Source organism: Watersipora subatra, chromosome 6, assembly GCF_963576615.1.
Source record: "Watersipora subatra chromosome 6, tzWatSuba1.1, whole genome shotgun sequence".
NCBI lineage: Eukaryota > Metazoa > Bryozoa > Gymnolaemata > Cheilostomatida > Watersiporidae > Watersipora > Watersipora subatra.
Genome location: NC_088713.1, coordinates 30,818,897 through 30,844,855, shown reverse-complemented (window position 1 = coordinate 30,844,855; position 25,959 = coordinate 30,818,897). Strand labels below are relative to the sequence as shown.

At 38.2% G+C, this 25,959-nt stretch overlaps 1 protein-coding gene across 1 annotated transcript in view; it reads right to left on the bottom strand.

Annotated features, from left to right (window-relative positions):
• Nucleotides 1-25,959, bottom strand: part of LOC137398959 (uncharacterized) — a 197,010-nt gene that overhangs the window by 57,338 nt on the left and 113,713 nt on the right. Inside the window, exon 22 of the mRNA XM_068085122.1 lies at nucleotides 10,444-11,580. Within this exon, the coding sequence (XP_067941223.1) occupies nucleotides 10,444-11,580 (1,137 nt within the window). The remainder of the gene's footprint in view (nucleotides 1-10,443; nucleotides 11,581-25,959) is intronic.

The following is a 25,959-nucleotide window of genomic DNA, read 5'->3' as shown; positions in this document are numbered from 1 at the left end:
TGGCGCTAATCTGCGCTAGAATTCACCCAGCGTGCTCATCCAGAGCGATAACGTTAGACTTTTTCTGCACAACTTTATCGCTAGCGAGATGCAATTCGATTGGTTGGATTTTACCAGAATGCAATTTTATGGCGGGTAATTATTTCTTATCGATGTTCACCAACGTACAGCAGCGACAATTTGCTATTTTGTTGATATTGAAACATCTTCAGAACGAGCACTGAATTGTTCATAAATTTAATAATAGCGCTCCCAGTCATGTGCACCATAACAAACAAAAATTACAAAAAATCCAAAAAGTTGAAAACCAACATTTGGAGTCAATCGTTGCGCAGGTTGACTATCTTGAGAACGGTAAATATTTAATACATTAGGCCTAAACATAAAAAACCACTACAAAATAAAATATGTATAAAAATAGTAAAAAATATTACAGTTAAAAATGCAATAATCATTTTTCTTATGTTCCTTGTAGTATAGGTCGTGTACAATCCGTGAAAGTGAGATATGTTTAATAACAAATGTGTAAGTTGTTTATGTTGTCGCCTAGACGATGCCATATTGACTGACCTAAATTTATTAACAACTCCGAAGAAACTAATGATACGGAATTTTATTGGCAGTTTGTGGGCGTGCCCATTATATCGCTTGCTAGTGAATCGCTCAAGTGTGTTTATGCACACGCTAGCGATATCTCCGCCCTCCTCATGACGCTCGCGATAAAATCGCCTAGTGTGTTTACACCTTTATCTATGAACCTATAATAGTAAGTGATCAAAAGAAAAGTGTCCACAAAACAGTGCTAATAATAACAAAATAATTGTTAATGCTCCATTATATTATTAAAAATCATTTTGTTCGTTGTTTCTGTTTGTATCAAAGTCTGTTTTCCAATACCAAATTTTTACAGTTTTTTCATTAAAACTTTGAAAGCGGTGTCATAGAAATAATTAATCATTGTATCAGACTAATAGCAGTTCCTTGTTTAACGGGGTCTTAATACTTCGCTGCATGTGCGAAAAGGTTTTTACGATGTACAATGGAATCTGTGCTACTATGTATCTAAGGCTAAAATGTTGAGACTATTTTGATTACACGCGTTTTTTTTTATTTGCGCAAAAAAAATGTATATTCTGAAGTGCATCTCGTGAAGGTTTTGCTCCGCTAAAAATAGTTTGGATGCTAATATCGACTATCTCAGCCGTGCAGAAAAGGATTTGAGATTTGAGGTCAGAAGACACCGTGGAAGGTTTTCTGATCTCAAATTCTGGTTCTTCTTCCAAAGCCAAACAAAAGCAACAATCAGTACGCAACTGACCGAGCAAATTATGAAAATATTTTAGTTTAAAAAAATGTTAATGTTTCTGCATGTACATGTACTATAAATATGGTTTGTCTATGTCGCTTGTTTTTTAATATAGATTTGTAACATTTGATAGATTATTATTATATAACCAATAAATTTGCAAATTTATAGCATATTATTTGATAGCAAGATTGCGGTAATCTAAAGTAGGCTTACAATGGATCGTAGCTTCGCTTCTATTGCACATAAAGCCATATTTAGCTGCAAACTGTAGCAAACATATCAATGAATGAGATCAACCTTTATGCAACTTTGGTAAATATAATTATGAATTAAAAAAGATGTCTTCAAATTTAGAATGAAATAAAAAAATTTAAAGCTCTAACAAATTGCAACGCCGGCTATAATATCATCGTAGGTTAATTGGAAGAGTCAACGCGAGGGAGATAACTCTAGATAGTAAGTAACCTACTCCCATACGTGATTGTCACATGAAATCGTAATAATACTCTTTCGGTGAATCGTACTCCCCAGCACAAAATTCGATCTTGAATTAACTTTATCCGACCTTGGCCATAAAAGAATCGAATATTGGAATAATGGAATATTATATAATTACTAATGTGATTTAATAGCGCACACTTATTACACTAATGATATTATTCTGGACAATTATAATAATGATATGTTGCATATGCATATCGCCAATCTGGGCTTGAACTCGCCCAGTGTTAATGCTGTTATTAGCAACTCTGATGAAAATGGTGACACGGAATTTTATTGGCTGTTTGCGAGCATGCCTGCATTATCGCTAGCTGGTGGATCGCCCAAGTGTGTTTAGGCACAGGCCAGTGATATGTCTGCACTCCTCGTGACACATGCGATAAAATCGCTTATTGTGTATCCTTAAATCGCTTTGAGTATTCACGATAAATCTTTTTTATATTCAGAAGTTCAACGGACATGTGAAGCAATTTTCAACATACGACCTCAGGAATCATTACAATAACAAGCTGGCACACAAGTTAACCCCTGCACCTGTTGACTAGCTGACTAGGTGTATTTCTGAATAATCGTGGATCTATAGTACATTAATTCAACATTACCTAAACATTAATCTATTGTGGTGTTGGCGTGGTAAGGCGAAAATGTGGAATAGAAGTTTGTAGAAATTGTAATTATCTAATGCAAACGCCTCCTGGTAAAAATCAACAAAATTTTATTTAATGTTTGAAAAAATATACTCATTACAAATTAGTAACAAAATAGTATATTAATCTTAGTAACTATGGTGAACTTATAGTTAACCTAGTAATTCTAGCTTCGTTGCAATGGTAATCACTTGTTTACTTCTTTAACGTCGTTAGTAAATTTAGAACCCAAGGCTAACAAATTAAAGTTATATACAGTTATATATAGTTATATAAGTTATATATAGTTATGTAGCTATATTCGTATAATAAAGTTCATGGTAAATATTACATTAAAGGCTAAAATGCACAATAAATCTTTCCTTTCAATACTTTTCAATTAATTTAAATTCTATAACAGGGAAATCGTCACCCGGATGCTTTATGGCACACTTGACGATCTCTCATGGCACACTAGACTACTAGGGGAGACTACCAGGGTACTAGTATATACAGAGAGATAACCCACTATACTACCAGGGGAGACTACCAGAGTACTAGTATATAGAGAGATAACACACTAGACTACCAGGGAGACTACCAAGATACTAGTATATACAGAGAAATAACCCTACATGTCGTTCACTCTCTCAGGATAGAAACTGATATTTTTAAAGAAAATGTATGAAATTCTCGCAATTCAAATCAAATCTGAGAACTTGCACCGCGACTAACATCATACGTTTTTAGCAGTGATGAATAAGTAAACTTTCGAAACAAATTAGAAAATTGTTCTAAATAGTTTATCAACTTTTATTTTTCTTGCTTCGGTATTAGCTTATATTTACAGAATTTTTCGAGAGTTTGACTTTAGTTTACTGTCATGGCGACTTCTAAAAGAACTTCCCGAGATTATTCTAATAAAGCAAGTACTAGTACCGAAATTACTAAGAGATTCAGAGCTGACAGTGACTTTTTAGATTTAGCAGCAAGAGATGACAGTGAATCAGGTTTGAATTGTGAGTGGAATGACTTTACATCTGGAAGTGACAGTGATGAAAAGGCTGGTAGCAGTAATGATGAGGATGTGAGTAGGAGTGATGCCAGTGCCTGGAAGAATATAACCAACATAAACAGAGATAAATCTCCTACACTTCAGCAGTTTAAAGCAGTGACAGGCCCAATATTTACTCCAGTAGATGCTCAACCAGTAGAGTATTTTGAAAAGTTTTTTGAGCCTGTCAATCCAGGAAATACATCTTTGTGGGAGCTCATTGTTACAAGAATAGGTACATGGTGCAAAGACTGTGATGTGGGCCTTTGTAAAGGAGAATGCTTTCGGAAATATCATTCGTAAATAGACAATTATTATGAAAAGCATATATTTTCTGTTATACATTTTTATTTGTTTATAATATATTTATATGCCTATGAACATATACATGTATACAAATACACCTTTAAACATAGATATATGCACATAATAACACACAGAAAAGTGTATATGAACCTTTTGAAAAAAAATTGATTTTTTGGAAAATTAATTCGCCCATGGGAGTCTGATTTAGTTTTGAAAATTCGCCCGCGAAAGGGTTAATGATGAGAGCCCACGTGCACAATGGCATAGCTAGTCGAGGTGCAGAGCCCGGGTAGACAGTCAACAAAAACAAAAGTTCATTTACTGCAAAAAAGCTATGTCAGAGAGTCAAGGAGCCATTGTTTCAGAGTAGTTCGAAAAACGGTGTGATTTCCAATCCGCCTTAATCCGACCGGCAGTCCGTTCCAAGCAGCCGCCAGCTGGTAAGCACAACGCCTGTGGCCAACAGCTGAGGTCGAAGGTGGCAAGGGAAGAAAAAATTGAGAGTTTCTGGTATCATAAGGTGGATCTGGCTTAGATTTAATATAGCTTTTAAATTCAGAATGAGCCAATGTGCAAATACGTAAAAGATATAATTCATGAATAGGTAGAATATTTGCTTTTTTGTAAAGATCAGAAGTATGATAGGTTTTGATACTCTCAAAAAATAAAGTGGTATCGTCTAGAGTTGCCCCGATTTTGGTATCGAATCCGGTATCGGTGCCGATATGAGTGTCAAGTATCTGAATCGGTATCGGCCGATCTTTTCTTAAAAAATCTGAACCTTCCGATACTTTTTACAGATCAACCATTTAGCAGAAAACTGTATTTTAGCCTGCTATACTAATAAAAAATCATCAGCTGTAAGCTTCTTACTTTGACTTAATGAATTTCAGGCCTGCCACACAATTTATTTCATGTCTATAGCCTGATCAACACAGCGAAGGAAACTTTTTAGCCAGAACGTAAACAAAAAGTGGGGTATTTCCCAATTACAGCGATAGGTTTTATTGCAAGCAATCACGAACAAGATAACAAAAATGGGAAACAAGAACGCAGTGTAATATTTCTATTTACTAGCATTACGAAAGTAATTTAAACAGTCGACGCATAAAGTTATCTATCACTCTCTTGATCCTGACGATACAATGGATCGTTTGTATTGTACAAAAAACGGTAACCCCAGTGGCGTATCGGTATGTAGCCTGTCCTCCAACATCTGTTGCAAGGGAATCCCCCTTCAGTACGCTTGGCTACATTGATAATGATGGAAGAAAAGAGACGTCTTACTGAGATAATTGAATCACTAACGGTTTTTAAAAGAAACATTGATTTGCTCTAAACTTGTACAGGCACAGCAGTTCATCCAACAATAGAAGAGGGACTTCGTTATCACAGATAGAACTGTACCACTAACAGTAATTACCTTTATTTACAAATTACAAGAAACATGGACTGTTTTGTTACTACATGCACGGTATGTCGGTATGTGAATATGTATATATTTTTTTCCATAAATGCAAACAAATAAATACAATAATATTCATGTTTTCTTTGCATTATGCTTGTATTTGCATAATAAAATGAGCTACTATCTATGCAACACATAAGATCTGAATCGGTATCTGAATCGGATTATTTTTCAATTAGGATCGGTATATCGGATCGGTATCTGAATCGGCTGGTGAATTTAGAATCGGGGCATCTCTAGTATCGTCTGCAAACAGAATTGTTTCAAAAGAATTTGCGCTTTGAACTAAGTCATTGATATAAAGGAGGAATAGGGTAGGACCCATGATAGATCCCTGGGGTACCCCACAGGTAATGTTTAGAGACTGAGATGTGACTTTGTTTACATGTACACATTGTGTTCTATTAGTTAGGTAGTGTTTTATTAGATCAATAGAGTTGTATTCAAAGTTTAGGTTTTGAAGTTTATGCAAGAGGATTGTATGGTCAAGGCTATCAAATGCCTTCGAAAAGTCTATAAATATACCAATAATCACCCAGCTGGAGTTTAGCGCTGCAAATGCATTGTTCACAAATTCTATTAAAGCATGGTGAGTACCTTTGTTTGATTGGAAACCATATTGGGAGCTAGATACTATATTTTCTTCTTGAATGTGCAATTGTAGCTGGATGTTTAATACTGATTCGAACACTTTAGAAAAAATTGGGAGTATGGAAATAGGGCGATAATTAGTTGGACTGGATTTACTACCTTTGTTTTTATATATAGGTAAAACTTTGGCACATTTCATTTTAGAAGGCACTGAACTAGTCAGGATAGATTGATTTATTATGTGCGCTAAAGGAGTGGCAATGAAGTCCGCGCTATCCCTAACTAACCTCGCAGGAACTCCATCGATACCTTCAGCTTTGTGCTCATTTAAATTTTTTAAGAGTTTGGCAACCAAGTCAGCATCAATTAGATGGAAAGTAAATGGTTTATGTTGCGTTTGCTCAGAGTATGGGTAGCTTGGACAGGATGGGATTTTCTTAGCTAGATTTGGCCCTATTTCTGTAAAGAAAGTGTTAAAAGAATTTGCTATATCTAAGGGTTCACAAAGGGTGTGTTTATCATTATCTATAAGCTTTTCAATAGTCGAATGACAGCTATTTTTGCATCCACAAGCTTCATTAATAGCTTTCCATAGCTTTCTAGGATTACCAGTCAAATAATTTACTAATTGAGTGTAATAGTCAGTTTTAGCCTGTATCAGGCAAAGTATCAGTATTTTTCTATCATTTGCGATTATTTTTGATGTTGGAGGTGATTTTACTGCCCAGATGTTTTAAGATAAAAATCGACAAAACTCGATCGCAGTTAAAACCGTCAGAAAACAATATGCTGAATGATACGACTAATTGCTCGACTGTCTCATTATTGATATCGGCTATTGGGTTGAAGTTGCAGCATGAGCGACATTCTCAGCCTAATTTTCTGGCATTTTTTAAAGAGTTTAGACAGTTCGTCAAACACATCATAAATATATCACATACAACTGATCACTAGTATCAATGGCATACTGAATCAAGGATCATCTCCTCTTTCATTTTAAACAACATTATCGCTGCTCTTACAGCTTCTGCCAGTGCTTGCTTGAGCCCGCATTCTACAAATTATTCAGCATCGCTGTGCTGAACTGTTCAGAGAAACTATAATGATACGGTTGGAGCCCCATACAAGTGTTTCTGCTACAACTCATCACTTGAGACAATAAACATTCATGAGAACTCTTTATCCATCTCTTGCCTAATTCATATCATTACTTTATATCGTCATCCCCTCACTCTTTTATCGAACCACTCATCATGATTTCTTATCTTTCCTTTTTGAGAGGATTATAAAACAATGCAAAGTTTTGAAGGCAAGCTACTTCAACGAGGCGCCACCACTTTCAGAAATTCTAATTTTTCTATCAGAATGGTGGGCCTAGCATGTTCTTACGGGTCCAAAATGTGACAAGAACCAGCTGACTTCAAAGGTCTACTGACACCACTGGATGAGAGCACCCTTGTCATGCAAAAGTCACTCGAAACACCTGCTAAATGTCACTTTGGTCACCTGTTAGATGTCAGTAAGGCCACCAGCGAATGGGTGTTAGTAAGGCCACCAGATCCGAAATGTCAGTGAGGCCACCAGATCAGAAATGTCAGTTAGACCACTCATTATGAAATGTCAATCGTAATGTTCAAATGAGTGTCCTTTTAGTACTGTCAACTACGGAAGAGAGCTTCTCACATAACCTTGACCTATACCTCTACACTTACTTGCATGGAATGGAAAGAAACCGCAGAATCATTTGAAAACCTTCTATCCATACGAGTTTCACAACTCCTCACGCGACGCAGGTCAAACACATCGAGGCAGCCATTACTCCCCGACATATTCTTCCCACTCTGCAGTGGCAGCGCTAGAAGTCCCCGGCACACATCTTTCTTCTTCCTTGTCGCCATAGCGTGGGGCAAGCAAAAAGCGTTCAGCGATACTCAACGGCAGCACACGGTGACCAGCTGGTACACGAGTCACTAACATCTGTTTGAAGCCCCAGCTGTATATCTAGACTCAAAGTGCTCAGTGAAAGCATTGAGTGGAATGCTCTGAGACAAACGTTGAGAGAACGATGAGCGAGTGAAGAAGAACAGCTAGGATAGAGGCAAGCTCAATTAGGCTCAACTGTCTAGCGTGTTGATCATACCGATGCAGAGGACTCCTTTCTCGACATTGATTTATGTGATGCGAGGAGAGAGGGTAATCAAGGTGTAACCTTTCTAGCCTAGGTTCAATGCGCGTGCTTGAATGAGCAGTGAAACGCGGGAGATGTATCCCTAGTGTAATTACCTCTTATAAGCTAACAAGGCTATTGACCAGCTCAGAGACACACAGACTCAAACTTTATGGTATGTTCCATAGCAGCTCCATAAAAAGGCTTCAATTAAGTAGCAGAGCGATGCGCTCCGCTGCCATAACTACCGGTAAACAAATTCAGGCAGTGAAGACCTCCAGTGAATGTGGCTACTCTAGGGCATGAAGTTTATGCATTATGAGAGACTACTGTTATATAACATCATAGGGACTGACAGGCAGATGTTTGGCACCTTCAGTTGGCAAGGGCTTGTTTGGACAATCAAAATGTTGACAAAATATAAAGCTGTCATTGCAATAACTTTGGTTGCTTCCAATAAAAATAAAGCAAATGACCTTCACCTCAAGGCTCATTAACCAATAAAGAACTATTGTAGGTTCATTACTTCATCAGTGGTATCAGAAGGGTTATTAGGCTGTATAGGAAGGACTTCAATTATTAGTCATTTGCTGGCTGAAAGGAGAAGACAACTTACTTTAAACCGCTATATTTAAAGATACTGTACTTTTCGGACTATTAGCCGCTACTTTTTTCTGCTGATTTGAGCCATGCGTTACTAAATAAAAAAGCGTCGGTTAACACGAAAAAGTGCCGTTAGGCACTGTTCCGTTTTAAACAGCAAAGTCGCTGCCATGTTAAAAAGCACCGTCCTGATTTCTACAGCCTATACAAAGGTGCGGCCTACGTATTGTTTTATTATCGGTTTTCGGAAAATAAAGGAGATGCGGCTTATATAGAGGTGCGGTTTATAGTCCAAAAAGTACGGTACTTGGGAGCATAAACGTGCAGCAACCTGCCCAAGCTGGTTTTTGCTTGAAAGGAATTAAACCAGATGGAATCAAAGTCCATAAGAGTATTTGCTCCACCATACAACTGTTTCTTACATCCAATGGGGTTAACATATGACGGTTTCAGTGCACAAAGGTAATGACTGTATGGATAAATGTTGTAAGTCGAGATTGACTGTTCTAGCATGGTCCACATAGTTTCAACATGGTTTATTAACGTTGTTCCACCAGCAGATAGGTTACTAAGTAACGTGGAAAATTTAATGACATTTAATGAGCTATTACGACGAACTAGAATGTCATGAAAGTTATATATAATAGATATAACGCCAAATACACGGCGATTTTTCTTCCGCAAGTGCGGCGAAATAAACTAACATTCAAATCGGTTTTAAAAACTTGCTAGACTGGAGGCTTTACGCTATATAGAATTTTTTATGTAGTAAGAAGCAATAACATCAAATAACCTTTTTACGTTATCTGGAATTTATGTTATAGGAGCGTCTACTCTATTGCTGATTTAGAATCGTCTCTTTTCTAGTTTTACTCTACTAATATATACTGTTGACTAGCTTAAAAAGTTCAGTCGTCTATGATTAACCACAGACTATTACATAACAGGTAGGCAGGTAATAATCTACTAGCCTCACTAGTCTCTTAGGAGTTTTCTCATCTTGCCACTGAATCCAATACAAAAAGTATAATTTTGTGATCAAACTACATTTGATGTATAGAACTCAGCATTTTTACACAACTATAATAAAAAATACCTGAATTCAAATTTGATGAGAAATCAATAGCAAATAGGAGTCATATTTTCCATCCTAGGTCTTGGGTAAATGATGTGGTTTGAACAAATTGTTTTGAGGGTTTGTAAAAACATATTCAGCTATGACATATTCATAAATCCTATCATGTTTAAAAACGTGGTTTTTCAATAAAAAATAATTGTCGTGTTTTGCACTAATTATGACCAAACTAGATTGTCAAGATTGCGTTTGTAATACTAATAATACAGTTTAAAGGTAACAGCTTGTTAATTCATTGATCGGCTGGTCATTGATCCCAAACATAGCACTGTTCTCTATAAATGTCACTGCAAGTGACTGCCCGAGATCGTAGTTGTTTTTCGAGTCGTGACAAAATATACTTACATCTTAGCCAATTACAAAAAAGGATGCTTCAAATTACTTGAGCCATAGTTTTCCGCATAAAAAACTCTGTTTACGACTGATTGTGTTAATATAGAGTATAAGAGACTCCTGATACAAAGATACTATATAGCTCCTAATTGTTGGACATCCTGTTGACCTGTATATCTGTTTGTCGCCACTATTACATCTTTTAATTCCTGCATGCAGCCAATGATAGATAACAGATAACAGGTATAACAGATACTACTACACTTAATTGTTTTGGGCTAACGATTACAAGTGATTAGTAAAACCAATGCAGTTAGGGGAGACACAGCCACACCCAGACTTTCTTGTACCTGATCCATGGTTAGCTGCGTCATCTGCTGTTGGAGAAACCTCGCATGACTCGGTGTAGCTGCTGTGTTAGAATAACTTTTGCTTCTCCGAATCCTCGCGCCCAGCGTCTTTCTCTGCACAGGTGACCTCTTTGAGAGTTTAGCGTCTGATTCCACGTGCGGTAAGACAAAGGAGAGCCGAGAGGAGCTGGTACAGTCGGTGGATGTCAGAGGAGTGCAGGGCGTAGATGGTGGACTCGAAGTTGGGGATTCGCCCAAAGTAAAAGAAGCCTTTGCAGGATGGCACGGCAGCTGGCATCGTTGAGAGTCAAAGGTCGAGTCATTCAAATTTTCATCAGACAGCAACTTGGGCTTGCTTCCTGAGCTGTTGCCTGATGATGGAAAAGACTCGGTAGTGTCCGTCTGCGGCAATGAAAAGTCTGATGGTTTCTGACTGCTTGTAGGCGTACACATGTCTTCCCCAAATCCAATCATCGATCTACTTGACAATTCGTCTGAGAACAACTCAGGATTGGAGAATGAGCGAAGCTGTCGACCATTGTTGCATATCTGAAGGAGCTGCGCAGCCCCAGCAGAATCAAGGTCGCTCTCACCTCTTCTGGGTGAATGACAACAGCAGCTGCCGGCTGTTGGCGGAGTGCTGTGCGAAGAAAAACTTTTATCTATCGGTGTCGACGCGCATTCAGATGGAGTTGCTTCATGACTACAACTCAAGTACATACTGGTATTCGTCAGGTCATCAGCCTCCTCCGTAATTGCCGACAAGTCTATGGGAGGGATGCGAATAGCGATATATGGATTTTCGACTTCTTGCTCTGTTTCTGCTATTTGTCCATCACCGACCCGATCAGCTGGAGAGTTATCTGCACAGTTGTTATTGTTATTGCTTACTGCTACAGTCATGGCTTGCTTGGCTTCATGTTTCATGTAGTCAGCGAGTTGCAGGCAGTCGGCGGTTGTCTCCCCACTGCTGTTGTTACGCAGCTGATTGCTAGAGCATAGGTCATCCGCGATGGCTGTCATGCTGTCACTCAAACCATCACCAACCCGCCCTTTAAAAGGCGGAGACAAGTCTTGTAGGTCACAGCATGGCTCCTCACCCTCTGCACCCTCTGATGATTCGCTCACTTGAATTCCCTGGAACATACGTAACTTTGGTATCAACTTTAGCCTGAGTGCAATAGAGATAGTAGTAACATTTTTAGTTTTTTCATTAATTTTATAAAAACACAATAGATCCAGACTATGATAACTTATTTGATCTACAATATCGATAACCATAAATTGTACAAAATTTTATTAGATGTTATCAGAAAGTTATTAGGCAGTTATTATCAGCTATTTTTCTATCAGTGTGATTGTTTTTGATGTTTGAGCTGATCTGACTTCCAGGATGTTTCAAGATTAAAATCATCAAAACCTGATCAGATGCTCAGAAGACTCACTACTAGCGACTTGATACTACTTGATACTAAGCGTTCAAGTTGCAGCATTATGCATCTCTATTCTGTCCTCTTTCCAACTACGTATAGTCATTATTACATTTTCGCTTGATCGGAGTTTTTTTAACCGCGACCAATCTTTGTCAATTTTAATCTTGAAACATCCTGCAAGTCAAATCACCTCAAACATAAAAAAATCGCCAATAATAAAAATACCAATACTTTTTGATAAAATCTTCTAAAATTTAGGAGTTGCTTTCCCTCCGATTCTTAGCTATCTGGCCAACCCTTTGTGATTTTTTACTTTCCGTACTAGAGCAATGATGACCTAAATATGTTGACATCTTCAGACACCTCTTTCTAACTTAAATGTTGACTTGCAACAAAATTCACATTACAGTTAATTGATATCAAAAGATTCACCATGTCTTCTTCTGTTGTGTTGAAGGTGCCAAATATGTGGGAATGTGAATACAAGCTCTCAAAAGCTAAAAAACGAACAGTTAATCACAGCCACACGAGACCGCCGTAGTTTGGATTCTCTTTCCAAAACGGCTCAAATGTGACGCAGCTGTGGTAGATGGTTTCTGTTTACACTTTCACGCAACCATAATCGTCGAAATATTTTCACAAATATACTTCACGCACTAAATAAAACCATGTCTATTGTTCTTACACGTCTGTTTTATCGTCATTGTAATGCTGTCACTTTTAGTACTGATATTTTATAACTTACTGTAAAAATTCATTTAATTTTTTAACCTTAGCTTGAAGGAGTACATATCATGGTCTGATAATTATGACGAGCCTGTTGGTCACCTGTGATAATCGAAAAGTGCTGCAAAAATTATTGATCAGATTACGACTTGCCGATTAGACCAGGCCGAAACCAAACTGTAAAGTAGCAAGCATCTATATTTGATACGGGTCTTCGGTAAAACCAGAAGCGTTTGTCATAAACTAGTGCTACGATAAGTTTATATTGAGCTTTTTATTGGCCTTTCAATTCACGTGAGAACATCACGTGACAAGACAATAACCAAACTATCATGACTACGTGAGAAAAATAAATAGACTGCAATCTACAGCAGCTTTTCGTTTTTGAGCTTTTAAGAGCTTGTAATCACATTTCCACATACAGTGCACCCTCGAGATACGATTACTCTGATACACGGTTTTTTCACCTTACGAAGTCAAACATTGTGATATCTTCACCTCGCTATACGAATTTTATTTCACCATACGAATTTGAGAAAAGTTTCACCCGAGTTAAAATTTGGCCGTCGGTGTGCTCATAACACACGTCGAAATAAAAAAGACACCAAAATATAGTTTGCCGAAAACATTCTTAGAACGTTTAGAAGAGACACGATGATCAACTTCTCTCATGTCCGCGTGGAAAATTTCGTGTAAAATACACAAGCGAGAGCAAATATTCATTTGTAGCGTTATTATAGCTTTTACTATAAACTTCCAAGTCAGCATACTTATATACTGACAACTAAATACATTTAATTTGTTATCTATGGAATCTGAGACCGATACAAATGTTACAAAACGAAGGGAAAATGATTTCTATGTCAACAAAGTTGGATGTCGTAAATAAGAAGAAGGGACCCGTATTATCAACATTGTCAAGGAATATGATCGCAACCAATCAGCATTTGCAATTATTATTAAAACAAGAACTCCATTAAAGCAAGCACAAGAAAGAGCTTCCGACTGAAGATTTGAATGAGCTAGGTCACGCACGCGATCAGCATTCAAAAGGAGCAACCATTTAGTAAAGGCGAGGATGTAGAAGATACAGAAAATCCCAGATTCGCAGAAATATTTCAAGTGTTTAATTTAATGATGTGGACTGGTACATTAAAACAATGCATGTATAATATATATTATTTATCTCTTGTGTGGCATGTTTTTCATATTTTATCAATTTTGTTTACTTTTGATTTTATGTTATATTTTCTTGTTTAACCATGTCTTTGCATGTGGGCTTGTTATCTTCTACGTGAATACAATTCATCGTATGTATGTATGTATGTATGCATGTATGTATGTATGTATGTATGTATGTATGTATGTATGTATGTATGTATGTATGTATGTATGTATGTATGTATGTATGTATGTATGTATGTATGTATGTATGTATGTATGTATGTATGTATGTATGTAACTCATATAACTAGCTACTCAAGATAGTTGACGCATCCACATTACTTTCTGAAACTTGCTAAAGCCCTGTCCCCCATAGGGTATAAATACGTACAAACTTTGTATGTATGGTTACATTGATTCTTGTGCACATTTCATACAAGACAAACTACTGTACCACATTCTCTGGATCCTTTTACAAGCGCTAGCTGGCAATTTTCTGCATTGCACCATCAATTTTTTCGTGGAAGTAGAAAAATTGGACAGGAATGGACAACTTCTTTTAGCCTGCTAAAAAATTCCAATTCATTACGTTTTAAATTTATTTTCAAGTGTACAGCACCATAATTAGCATTGATACATTTCTGCCTCCTCTCTGCTTAACCCGCTACATGTACCAGCTAAAGCCACATTACTCCAAAGGTATGTACGTCCAGTATAGAAAACATAATTTTATTTTTCTTTTCGGTAGCCATTAAATGGTCAAGTGTGCGAGAGGCCGCTTTCTATAACAGCATCGCTCGGCCTTATTGATTTAGGTTGAAATAGGTTTCAACCAGATAGGCTAAAGTTGATAGTGAAGATAGGAAATGCTGAAGGATAAAATTTCATGATAAAAAGTTGAAATTCAGTAAAATAGTTCAAAATACATACTAAAACTTAGTTTTAAGTGTGGGCTTAGCAAGCTAAACTTACTTGAAGTGAATTCAAAGATTATGTTATGCGTACCTTTTGAAGGCAAGAACTCCTTACCGTACGGACTGCATTCGGTACACTCATTATAATTTTGCATTTTATTGCAGATCATAACCATTAAAATACACTAAATACAATACAGTTACTGTAGGTAACTATAATTACTAAAGTTAACATGCTATTTTGTTGCTAATTGTCAATATGTACACATTTTTATAAAAAAAAATTGACGATTTTCACCAGGGGGTGTTTGCATTGTATAATTACAATGGTCTTTATACCCCGATATACGATTTTTTCACCATACGATGCCAACCCTGGAACGAATTAACATCGTATCTCGAGGGTGGACTGTATTTGGAACTTACAACACAGCAGAGTAAGACATGTGAATCTTTTGATACCAAATAACTGTAATGTGAATATTGTTGCAAGTCAACCTTCAACACACGATTGACATGCTGACCAGTGAGAGATCTATGCTAGTAGCCTACATAAAATCACTACATTTCCATGATTCGCAGTACTTCGGGGTTGCGCTCTCTCCGAATCATGGAAACGACTTTTTCGCACTAAAATCACTGCGCACTGATCAGTGCGAAGCCAGCGCAAATTCACAGCAAGGAGACAGCAATTGCGCAGTGACTGCGCATAGCTCTCTTGCTGTGGAGACAGATTCATCGAGGGCCATAAACTAGTACAAAAGTTGTCCCGCTAATCTTGTTTTTTTCTATTCTTACGATCTTCTTTCACTTAAATTTAATTATTTACGAGGATGATGCAACGGCATGAGGCACCCACGAAGATGATGAGGTGATAACTTTGTTATCAATGCCAACACTTTTCGAAAAATAGGTGGCAAGTTCTAAAGTAACGTTTAAATAATATATTACTTAAAAATACTTATTAAATATATTACTTTGTAAAAACTGTGTTAAGGTTTGTAAAACCTTGAGAATGTGTATTGTAAATAAAAGTATAATGACGACAAAAGCATAAAGAGACTGTTTCTGATGTTCGGTATCCATGATCGATTATATTTCTCCATCTGGCAATTCGATTTATACAATTTCTCTGCTCTGGCTAATTTGCTGAAAACCACTGCGCATCATATAAACGTACAATTCACTCGACTTCGGAGGGGTCTGCATCGCAGTACTGCGCATCATGGAAACATAGTGATTATTAGGGCTAATGTAGGGGCCAATCATTACTATGTTGGCCAACCTTTACTATGGTAGTACATAGTTTAGGTGATCAAATTGTAGTTATACGACTACGATAGTATTTGATCACTGAGAGTAATATAATTTCAGTTCTACAATAGATGTCACATTTTTTATCAGATAAATATCATCATTCTATCTAAACAACGCTTTCAAACACGCAATTTTGCATTACATTACGGTTTGGTTGTACCATGGCAGTGAGAGATCGTCAGGGTTTAGTTGTACCGGCAGTGAGAGATCGTCAGGGTTTAGTTGCACCCTGGCAGTGAAAGATCGTCAGGGTTTAGTTGTACCCTGGCAGTGAATGATCATCAGGGTTTAGTTGCACCCTGGCAGTGAGAGATCGTCAGGGTTTAGTTGTACCCTGGCAGTGAGAGATCGTCAGGGTTTAGTTGCACCCTGGCAGTGAAAGATCGTCAGGGTGTAGTTGTACCCCGGCAGTGAAAGATCATCAGGGTTTAGTTGCACCCTGGCAGTGAGAGATCGTCAGGGTTTAGTTGTACCCTGGCAGTGAGAGATCGTCAGGGTTTAGTTGCACCCTGGCCGTGAGTGTCGGATCATGTCATGATCCGTGATGTCATGATGTCGTGAGTGTCATGATGCAATCTTTTTTCCACCACCCAACCATGGCTTCGGACAGACGGACAGACACGGCTCTTATTATAGTAAAAATTATATCAAACTGTATCACATAAAATATAAAAATCGCTGATGATGGAACTATTTCAACAAAATTATTAATAAATAGCAAAGAGGGTAATTAAGGGAATCTCACCTCAGCCAATACGATGATCATAACCTGTTTCCAGAAATACATTACTTCTCTATACGAAGACTGGTGTGTCATCAAAGTCTAACACTATATTATAATGCCGATTAACATTAGACAGATAGATAGACCTGTTTATATTACTAACTCAATGGATGTACACTTCTATGGTCAATTCTATGGTCTTCATAGCTCTATCATACCACACTAGCACAACTCTATGGTCTTCATAGCTCTATCATACCACACTAGCACAACTCTATGGTCTTCATAGCTCTATCATACCACACTAGCACAACTCTATGAACTTCATCACTCTATCATAAAAGACTAGTACAACTCTATAGACAACCTCGCTCTATCATATAGCTATTGGCACACCTCTATGGACTTCATCACTTTATTAAATAACACTAGAACGGCTCCATAGGTTTCATAACTCTACTACAAGACTTCCCAGTATATACCGTCTATTACATAACACTTAAATAACTCTATGGGCTTCATCACTCAATTAAATGACCCTGGAATGGCTCTTCAAGTTTCGTTGCTTTCTTCCAAATGTACCAACGATTGCTCTAAAATGCATTTGCTCCCATTTTATGGCATGTAAAAAGAAAACTCCACAATAAAACCCTAAAAGATAATTAGTGAAGTATGAAACAATTGAAAGAAACATTTAAAAAAAGTAAGTTTTCAGTGATAGCTACAAATTTGTTTCGTGCGATGCACACTTCAGGCGCGGTTTGACTAAAATTTTGATTTTAGTCAAAATTTTAATATTTTTTTTCTATTATATAACACTGTATATATGTAATTATTATTGATCTTATTAATATTAATTATTAATGATAAGTGCATATTTAGCGTGTGCAATTGTAATAAAGATATACCTAGAGTGCTAGTAATGATAAGAAGGGCATACGGTTATACTTAGCATACTGGTTGTGCGCTTGAATTTGCAATTTGAATGTCGCGAGTTTAAATCCAAATTGCAAAACGGATTTTTAATTGCTAAACTCCAATCGTTATAACTGAACACATGATGAAAACAAAAAGACAAATAAAAGCTCAGAATTATATAGATATTCATAAGATTTCTGGGAAGTATAGACATGAATGCATGTTCTAGCAGTTCAAGTGTGCTGCTGAAGTATATTTTACCCAATCGCCATAAAAGATTGGCAGGTGTAATAAGTATGTACACAATTATTCTATAGTAAGGCACGGCGGCTGTAGCTCGCTCGCCTGTCTTGTAAACCGGACTTTCCGAGTTCAATTCCAGTGCAAAGCAGTTCCTTTGTTAGCATATTTTAGCACTATAACTGGACATACGACAAACAAACACAAAGATTTATATTATATATAAATATATTATTGTTATTGATATTGATTTATATTATATATATTGTATATAATATATATATTATATATTACAGTGAAACACAACAAATTGCTTTTATACATTTTCATATGGCATAAAAATCGGAAGAAACATCAATCCAAATTACGAGTTGCTAAGGTTACAGTAATACACTTTCCCGTAGGCCTCTATTAATTCTTCTATCTTCTAAATCCTTTATTAATCCTTTTCTCTAATATGTTCTTATGGTACGTTATTTATTACTTGCTCTAGTAATATGCAACTCTAATATGTTCAGGGTACAGTATTTATTACTTGCTCTAGTAATATGCATCTCTAATATGTTCAGGGTACGTTATTTATTACTTGTATTTGGGAATGTATTTATATATTTGTAAAACATAGTTTCTGAAACCTGGACAACCTGGAGTGAACTATAGTCATAAATCAAAGGTCATTCTGAAATTGCCTTGACCTTGACATTGAGACAAACCTAGTAATGAACCAACTTCGCGTGTAGAGATTTAATTGTACAGATTTTCAGCTTCAGTAAATACCCACTGCAGACTTCTCAGTAAATACCCACTGCAGACTTCTCAGTAAATACCCACTGCAGACTTCTCAGTAAATACCCACTGCAGACTTCTCAGTAAATACCCACTGCAGACTTGTCAGTAAATACCCACTGCAGACTTCTCAGTAAATACCCACTGCAGACTTCTCAGTAAATACCCACTGCAGACTTCTCAGTAAATACCCACTGCAGACTTCTCAGTAAATACCCACTGCAGACTTCTCAGTAAATACCCACTGCAGACTTCTCAGTAAATACCCACTGCAGACTTCTCAGTAAATACCCACTGCAGACTTCTCAGTAAATACCCACTGCAGACTTCTCAGTAAATACCCACTGCAGACTTCTCAGTAAATACCCACTGCAGACTTCTCAGTAAATACCCACTGCAGACTTCTCAGTAAATACCCACTGCAGACTTCTCAGTAAATACCCACTGCAGACTTCTCAGTAAATACCCACTGCAGACTTCTCAGTAAATACCCACTGCAGACTTCTCAGTAAATACCCACTGCAGACTTCTCAGTAAATACCCACTGCAGACTTCTCAGTAAATACCCACTGCAGACTTCTCAGTAAATACCCACTGCAGACTTCTCAGTAAATACCCACTGCAGACTTCTCAGTAAATACCCACTGCAGACTTCTCAGTAAATACCCACTGCAGACTTCTCAGTAAATACCCACTGCAGACTTCTCAGTAAATACCCACTGCAGACTTCTCAGTAAATACCCACTGCAGACTTCTCAGTAAATACCCACTGCAGACTTCTCAGTAAATACCCACTGCAGACTTCTCAGTAAATACCCACTGCAGACTTCTCAGTAAATACCCACTGCAGACTTCTCAGTAAATACCCACTGCAGACTTCTCAGTAAATACCCACTGCAGACTTCTCAGTAAATACCCACTGCAGACTTCTCAGTAAATACCCACTGCAGACTTCTCAGTAAATACCCACTGCAGACTTCTCAGTAAATACCCACTGCAGACTTCTCAGTAAATACCCACTGCAGACTTCTCAGTAAATACCCACTGCAGACTTCTCAGTAAATACCCACTGCAGACTTCTCAGTAAATACCCACTGCAGACTTCTCAGTAAATACCCACTGCAGACTTCTCAGTAAATACCCACTGCAGACTTCTCAGTAAATACCCACTGCAGACTTCTCAGTAAATACCCACTGCAGACTTCTCAGTAAATACCCACTGCAGACTTCTCAGTAAATACCCACTGCAGACTTCTCAGTAAATACCCACTGCAGACTTCTCAGTAAATACCCACTGCAGACTTCTCAGTAAATACCCACTGCAGACTTCTCAGTAAATACCCACTGCAGACTTCTCAGTAAATACCCACTGCAGACTTCTCAGTAAATACCCACTGCAGACTTCTCAGTAAATACCCACTGCAGACTTCTCAGTAAATACCCACTGCAGACTTCTCAGTAAATACCCACTGCAGACTTCTCAGTAAATACCCACTGCAGACTTCTCAGTAAATACCCACTGCAGACTTCTCAGTAAATACCCACTGCAGACTTCTCAGTAAATACCCACTGCAGACTTCTCAGTAAATACCCACTGCAGACTTCTCAGTAAATACCCACTGCAGACTTCTCAGTAAATACCCACTGCAGACTTCTCAGTAAATACCCACTGCAGACTTCTCAGTAAATACCCACTGCAGACTTCTCAGTAAATACCCACTGCAGACTTCTCAGTAAATACCCACTGCAGACTTCTCAGTAAATACCCACTGCAGACTTCTCAGTAAATACCCACTGCAGACTTCTCAGTAAATACCCACTGCAGACTTCTCAGTAAATACCCACTGCAGACTTCTCAGTAAATACCCACTGCAGACTTCTCAGTAAATACCCACTGCAGACTTCTCAGTAAATACCCACTGCAGACTTCTCAGTAAATACCCACTGCAGACTTCTCAGTAAATACCCACTGCAGACTTCTCAGTAAATACCCACTGCAGACTTCTCAGTAAATACCCACTGCAGACTTCTCAGTAAATACCCACTGCAGACTTCTCAGTAAATACCCACTGCAGACTTCTCAGTAAATACCCACTGCAGACTTCTCAGTAAATACCCACTGCAGACTTCTCAGTAAATACCCACTGCAGACTTCTCAGTAAATACCCACTGCAGACTTCTCAGTAAATACCCACTGCAGACTTCTCAGTAAATACCCACTGCAGACTTCTCAGTAAATACCCACTGCAGACTTCTCAGTAAATACCCACTGCAGACTTCTCAGTAAATACCCACTGCAGACTTCTCAGTAAATACCCACTGCAGACTTCTCAGTAAATACCCACTGCAGACTTCTCAGTAAATACCCACTGCAGACTTGTCAGTAAATACCCACTGCAGACTTGTCAGTAAATACCCACTGCAGACTTCTCAGTAAATACCCACTGCAGACTTCTCAGTAAATACCCACTGCAGACTTCTCAGTAAATACCCACTGCAGACTTCTCAGTAAATACCCACTGCAGACTTCTCAGTAAATACCCACTGCAGACTTCTCAGTAAATACCCACTGCAGACTTCTCAGTAAATACCCACTGCAGACTTCTCAGTAAATACCCACTGCAGACTTCTCAGTAAATACCCACTGCAGACTTCTCAGTAAATACCCACTGCAGACTTCTCAGTAAATACCCACTGCAGACTTCTCAGTAAATACCCACTGCAGACTTCTCAGTAAATACCCACTGCAGACTTCTCAGTAAATACCCACTGCAGACTTCTCAGTAAATACCCACTGCAGACTTCTCAGTAAATACCCACTGCAGACTTCTCAGTAAATACCCACTGCAGACTTCTCAGTAAATACCCACTGCAGACTTCTCAGTAAATACCCACTGCAGACTTCTCAGTAAATACCCACTGCAGACTTCTCAGTAAATACCCACTGCAGACTTCTCAGTAAATACCCACTGCAGACTTCTCAGTAAATACCCACTGCAGACTTCTCAGTAAATACCCACTGCAGACTTCTCAGTAAATACCCACTGCAGACTTCTCAGTAAATACTAGTGCTGGGACGATATTACGATATTTCGGTATACCGGCGATATCACTTTCTGATACCGACCGTACCGAGTGCTTTTTGCCCATATCGAAATATCGAATACCGTCGATATTTAACGATATCGTCGATATTTAACGATATCGTCGATATTTATATCGTCAGACCAACTGAATCCACCATCTTTCAAGCATGGCGACAGCAAAGAAGACGAAGAGCCCAGTCTGGGCTCATTTCTCCAAAATAGAAAACGAAATTGAGGGTGTGTCTATGCCAACTGATTAGGTGAGCGAGTTCCTTATTTGTTTGTTCAATTGAATCTATCAATGCTTTGCGTGGTGAATAAGCAATAGTTTAGTAGTAGTCGTGAGCAAAAAGAGAGGGCGACATCATTATTTATTATTATTAGATTTTATTAATTACCTTTCTTTATTCCCTCGATGGATTGATTCCTCATCATTATGTTATTAATAACTTGCTACTCACCGTCTGGTTTGCTCATCGTATATACTACCTAGTGCTACATACACTCACAGTAAATAATTTAATAATTACGATCACTATATACGTATATAGGATTGGTGGTGATCTTATAGGTAATAGGATTTGTGTCGTTACCTAAGCTCTGAGCTGCACTGATGAGGCTTCAATGGCCGAAACAGTACTGTCTGTAGCATGAGTATATGCTCCTTTACTTCGGTTTGGTTGAGCACTCTGTGAGAGGTGCGGCATTATTAGCCTTTGTGCAAAGTTCGCCACTTTTGTGATTTGAGCACTCTGGTGTCAGCACATTGAGTTTTTTAAAGACTGTGAGGCAACTTGGTTGTTTCATGGCAGGAAGTCAACTCTCATTGGTAATAGGATTTGTGTCCCTTACCTAAGCTCTGAGCTGCACTGATGAGGCTTCAATAGCCGAAACAGTACTGTCTGTAGCATGAGTATATATATACAATATGTATATATTTTATGTACATATATATATATATACATATATATATACATATATATCTCATCATCATACACACTACAACAACATGTTATTATTAATATTAAAAATTATTGTTGTGATGTGTTTGTGTGTGCATATATATAGTATAATTATATCCTATTATTTATGTACTGTTGCAATATATAGGTTATATGTTTTAAATACAATTCAATTAATTGATGATCATTGTTAACTGTTTATGCAGGTAACATGTGATGACTGTGGATTAAAGATCAAGCGCTCAGACTGCAACACAACTAATTTATTCGCTCACCTGAAGAACCATCACCCTCTGAAATATGACCAGGTTAAAAAACGACCCCCTGGTAAAAGCACATACGTTGACAAACAGGCACCACAACAAACAAAACTACAGGAGGTAACTAATTCTTTCTCCTTTGCTGTGGCAGTTGCATATGATTTTGCTGAAGAATTTGCTACTAGGTTTTCCAGTTAATTGACCTTTCCAATTTATTTTTGGAGGTATGGGATAAAAAGCGTCAATACGCGCCAGAAGATAAAGCTCAAGCGAGGATCACAAATGCTATCACCAGATGTCTCGCTAAGGACAGTATGCCACTGTACACTGTTGAGAAGCAGGGGTTTAAGGATCTTATTGAGTGTTTGGATCCAAGGTTAGTAATATATCTTGTTTGTTGCCTTGCAGTCTAACATTAGACAGAACCTTTGTCATACTTTTGTGGAAAAACCGTTCACTGATAATGAACTATATTCGTGTCTTGTAGGTTTAAAATGCCAAGCAGAAAGTTGTTCTCTGATAAACTCATCCCGAGTCTGTACTCTGAAACAAAGACTGGTGTTTGTAATCAGCTTGCTAACATCACCCACTTCTCATTAACAACTGATGGATGGTCAAGCATTGGACTTACACCATATCTATCGCTTACTGTACACTATGTATCTCCTGAATGGGACCTTGTAACTAAGAACCTGAATACTGTCTACCTACCAGAGAGTCATACTGGTCAAAAGATAGCAGAAACACTTGAAGAGCTGCTGACACAATGGAACCTAGACAAGAGCAAGCTGGTCAGCCTTACTACAGACAATGCTTCTAATATGGTTGTAGCAGCAAAAATACTGGAGAAGCCTCGAATTGGTTGCATTGGTCACATCTTGGACAATGCTATCAAGTCTGCCACCGTCCCAAAAGAAGGGAAAAATGCAGTCGTTGATCCAGAGTTGCATGAAATCAATGAAGCTGTGAAAGCCTGCCGTGGCCTTGTTGCAGTTTTTAGTAGCAGTTTCCAGAAGAAGCGTGAATTGTCCGAAGCGCAGAAAGAGCTTGGTGTTCCTGTAAAATCTCTGATAACCGACTGCAAAACCCGATGGGGATCAAAACTAAAGATGGTGAACCGTGTACTAGAAAATGAAAGACCAATCAGACGGGTGTTAGGAGCATCAAGACAACATGTCCAGAAACTGCCTGATGCAGACCAGTTTTCAGTATTAGAGTCTTTTGCCTCTGCTTTGGAACCGTTTGAGACTCTGACTGACGCTCTGAGTGGAGACCAGGATGTTACAGTTTCTGCAGTGATTCCTCTCGTGGAACATTTGATCGCCATTGCAAAGCCAGTTGAAACTTTAACTCCCCTCGCAACTACCATCAGAAAGAATGTAAAAGAGTACGTCATAACAAAATTTGGTTATGAGGATGATGAGCAGGATCCCACCATGGAAGTTATGCAGCTGCTGGGGAAGGCCACCATTCTAGACCCCAGATATAAGGATGGGCATTTGCTAGATGGATTGAAAGTGGTAAAGTACTGCACATAACTGATAGTTGAGCTCCTTCGTTCTTAAGACAAGTGTAAAGTAAAGTGTCAACCAGCCATTTCAGATTAATGATTCCACCAATTGATTGATTGTTCTGTACTTTATTCAGGCAATTTCTGAACAACTTTGTGCTGAGGCAGCTGCCAGTGTGAATTCCAGTGTAGATTCTGGTGAAGAAATGGTGGTACAAGACCGTGCTGATGATCAAGCAGAACATCAACAAACAGAGCCACCAGCAAAGAAATCACTCCATGGTCTGCTGATGGGTAGCCAGTCGAGGCGACTACCCCATGAGGAAAGAGGAAAGGAAGATGTGAGTGTTGAGTGTGCATGTGAACTGGCCCGCTACCTGGCAAAGGAATATCCAGTATGCTCAGCAGAAATGAATCCATTGCATTGGTGGAGAACGCATAATCCGTCGCTACCACATCTGTCTACACTCGCAAAAAAGTATCTGTCTATGTGTGCCACGTCATGCTCTTCAGAAAGGCTGTTTAGTTGCTCGGGAAATATTGTGAACAAGCGTAGAAGTTGTTTGAAACCACAGAAAGTGGACCAGTTGGTATTCCTTGCTTGCAACCTGTAAAACCTAGAGTCTTGACAATTACTTAATCCACTGTCATTCCAATTATCTAACCAGCTGTCAATAAAACCACCAATTTAAATGCTTTAGTATCACAGTCTTCGCTTACAGAGTCCAATAGAGTATAATTCTGATGAATGGCATTCAATATAATACCATGGTGAATGATTGTCGATAGATAGCCCTCTACTCGATTTGATGCTCGATTCTTCAAAAGATTATACTGTACATGGATTCATTAGGGAGTTATTCTCTCACGACAGCTTTTTTCAGCAGGTAAGACAACTCCGAATAACATAACCGATATTTCGATATATCGGTTGGCTACGCCATCATATCGTATCGAAACGAGTTTTTGATATCGTCCCAGCACTAGTAAATACCCACTGCAGACTTCTCAGTAAATACCCACTGCAGACTTCTCAGCGAGATTGTGTGAGAAATTCCTCAAGGTTAGAGCATGTTGCCTGCGTAGCTAAATAGATTGTTGTAAAACGAGACATGTGGCAAAGGAACTTCCACGAATGGATGCAGATTATGGTTGGATATCATTTCTGTCACCAATGATAACCAATTGAACCCCAACCCATTGTTTGCAGGTCGCTATTTTAGAGCACGGCAGCACAGCGAGCTTACATTGACCGTTGACCGTGAATGCTTACACAAGAAATTTCTCAAGGTCAATTGAACAAAGCAACCTGTTCACAGTTATTACCAATTGCCGGTACTCGAAGCAGCGCTGTCAGACAGCAAATCAATCGGAGAAATGTTTAGCATAAACAACTTTTACTCCGTGTCACAGAGTGTTGTCAGATACTGCATTAAGGATGCGTAATTTGCTAATGAAACAGCATGAGAAAGATTA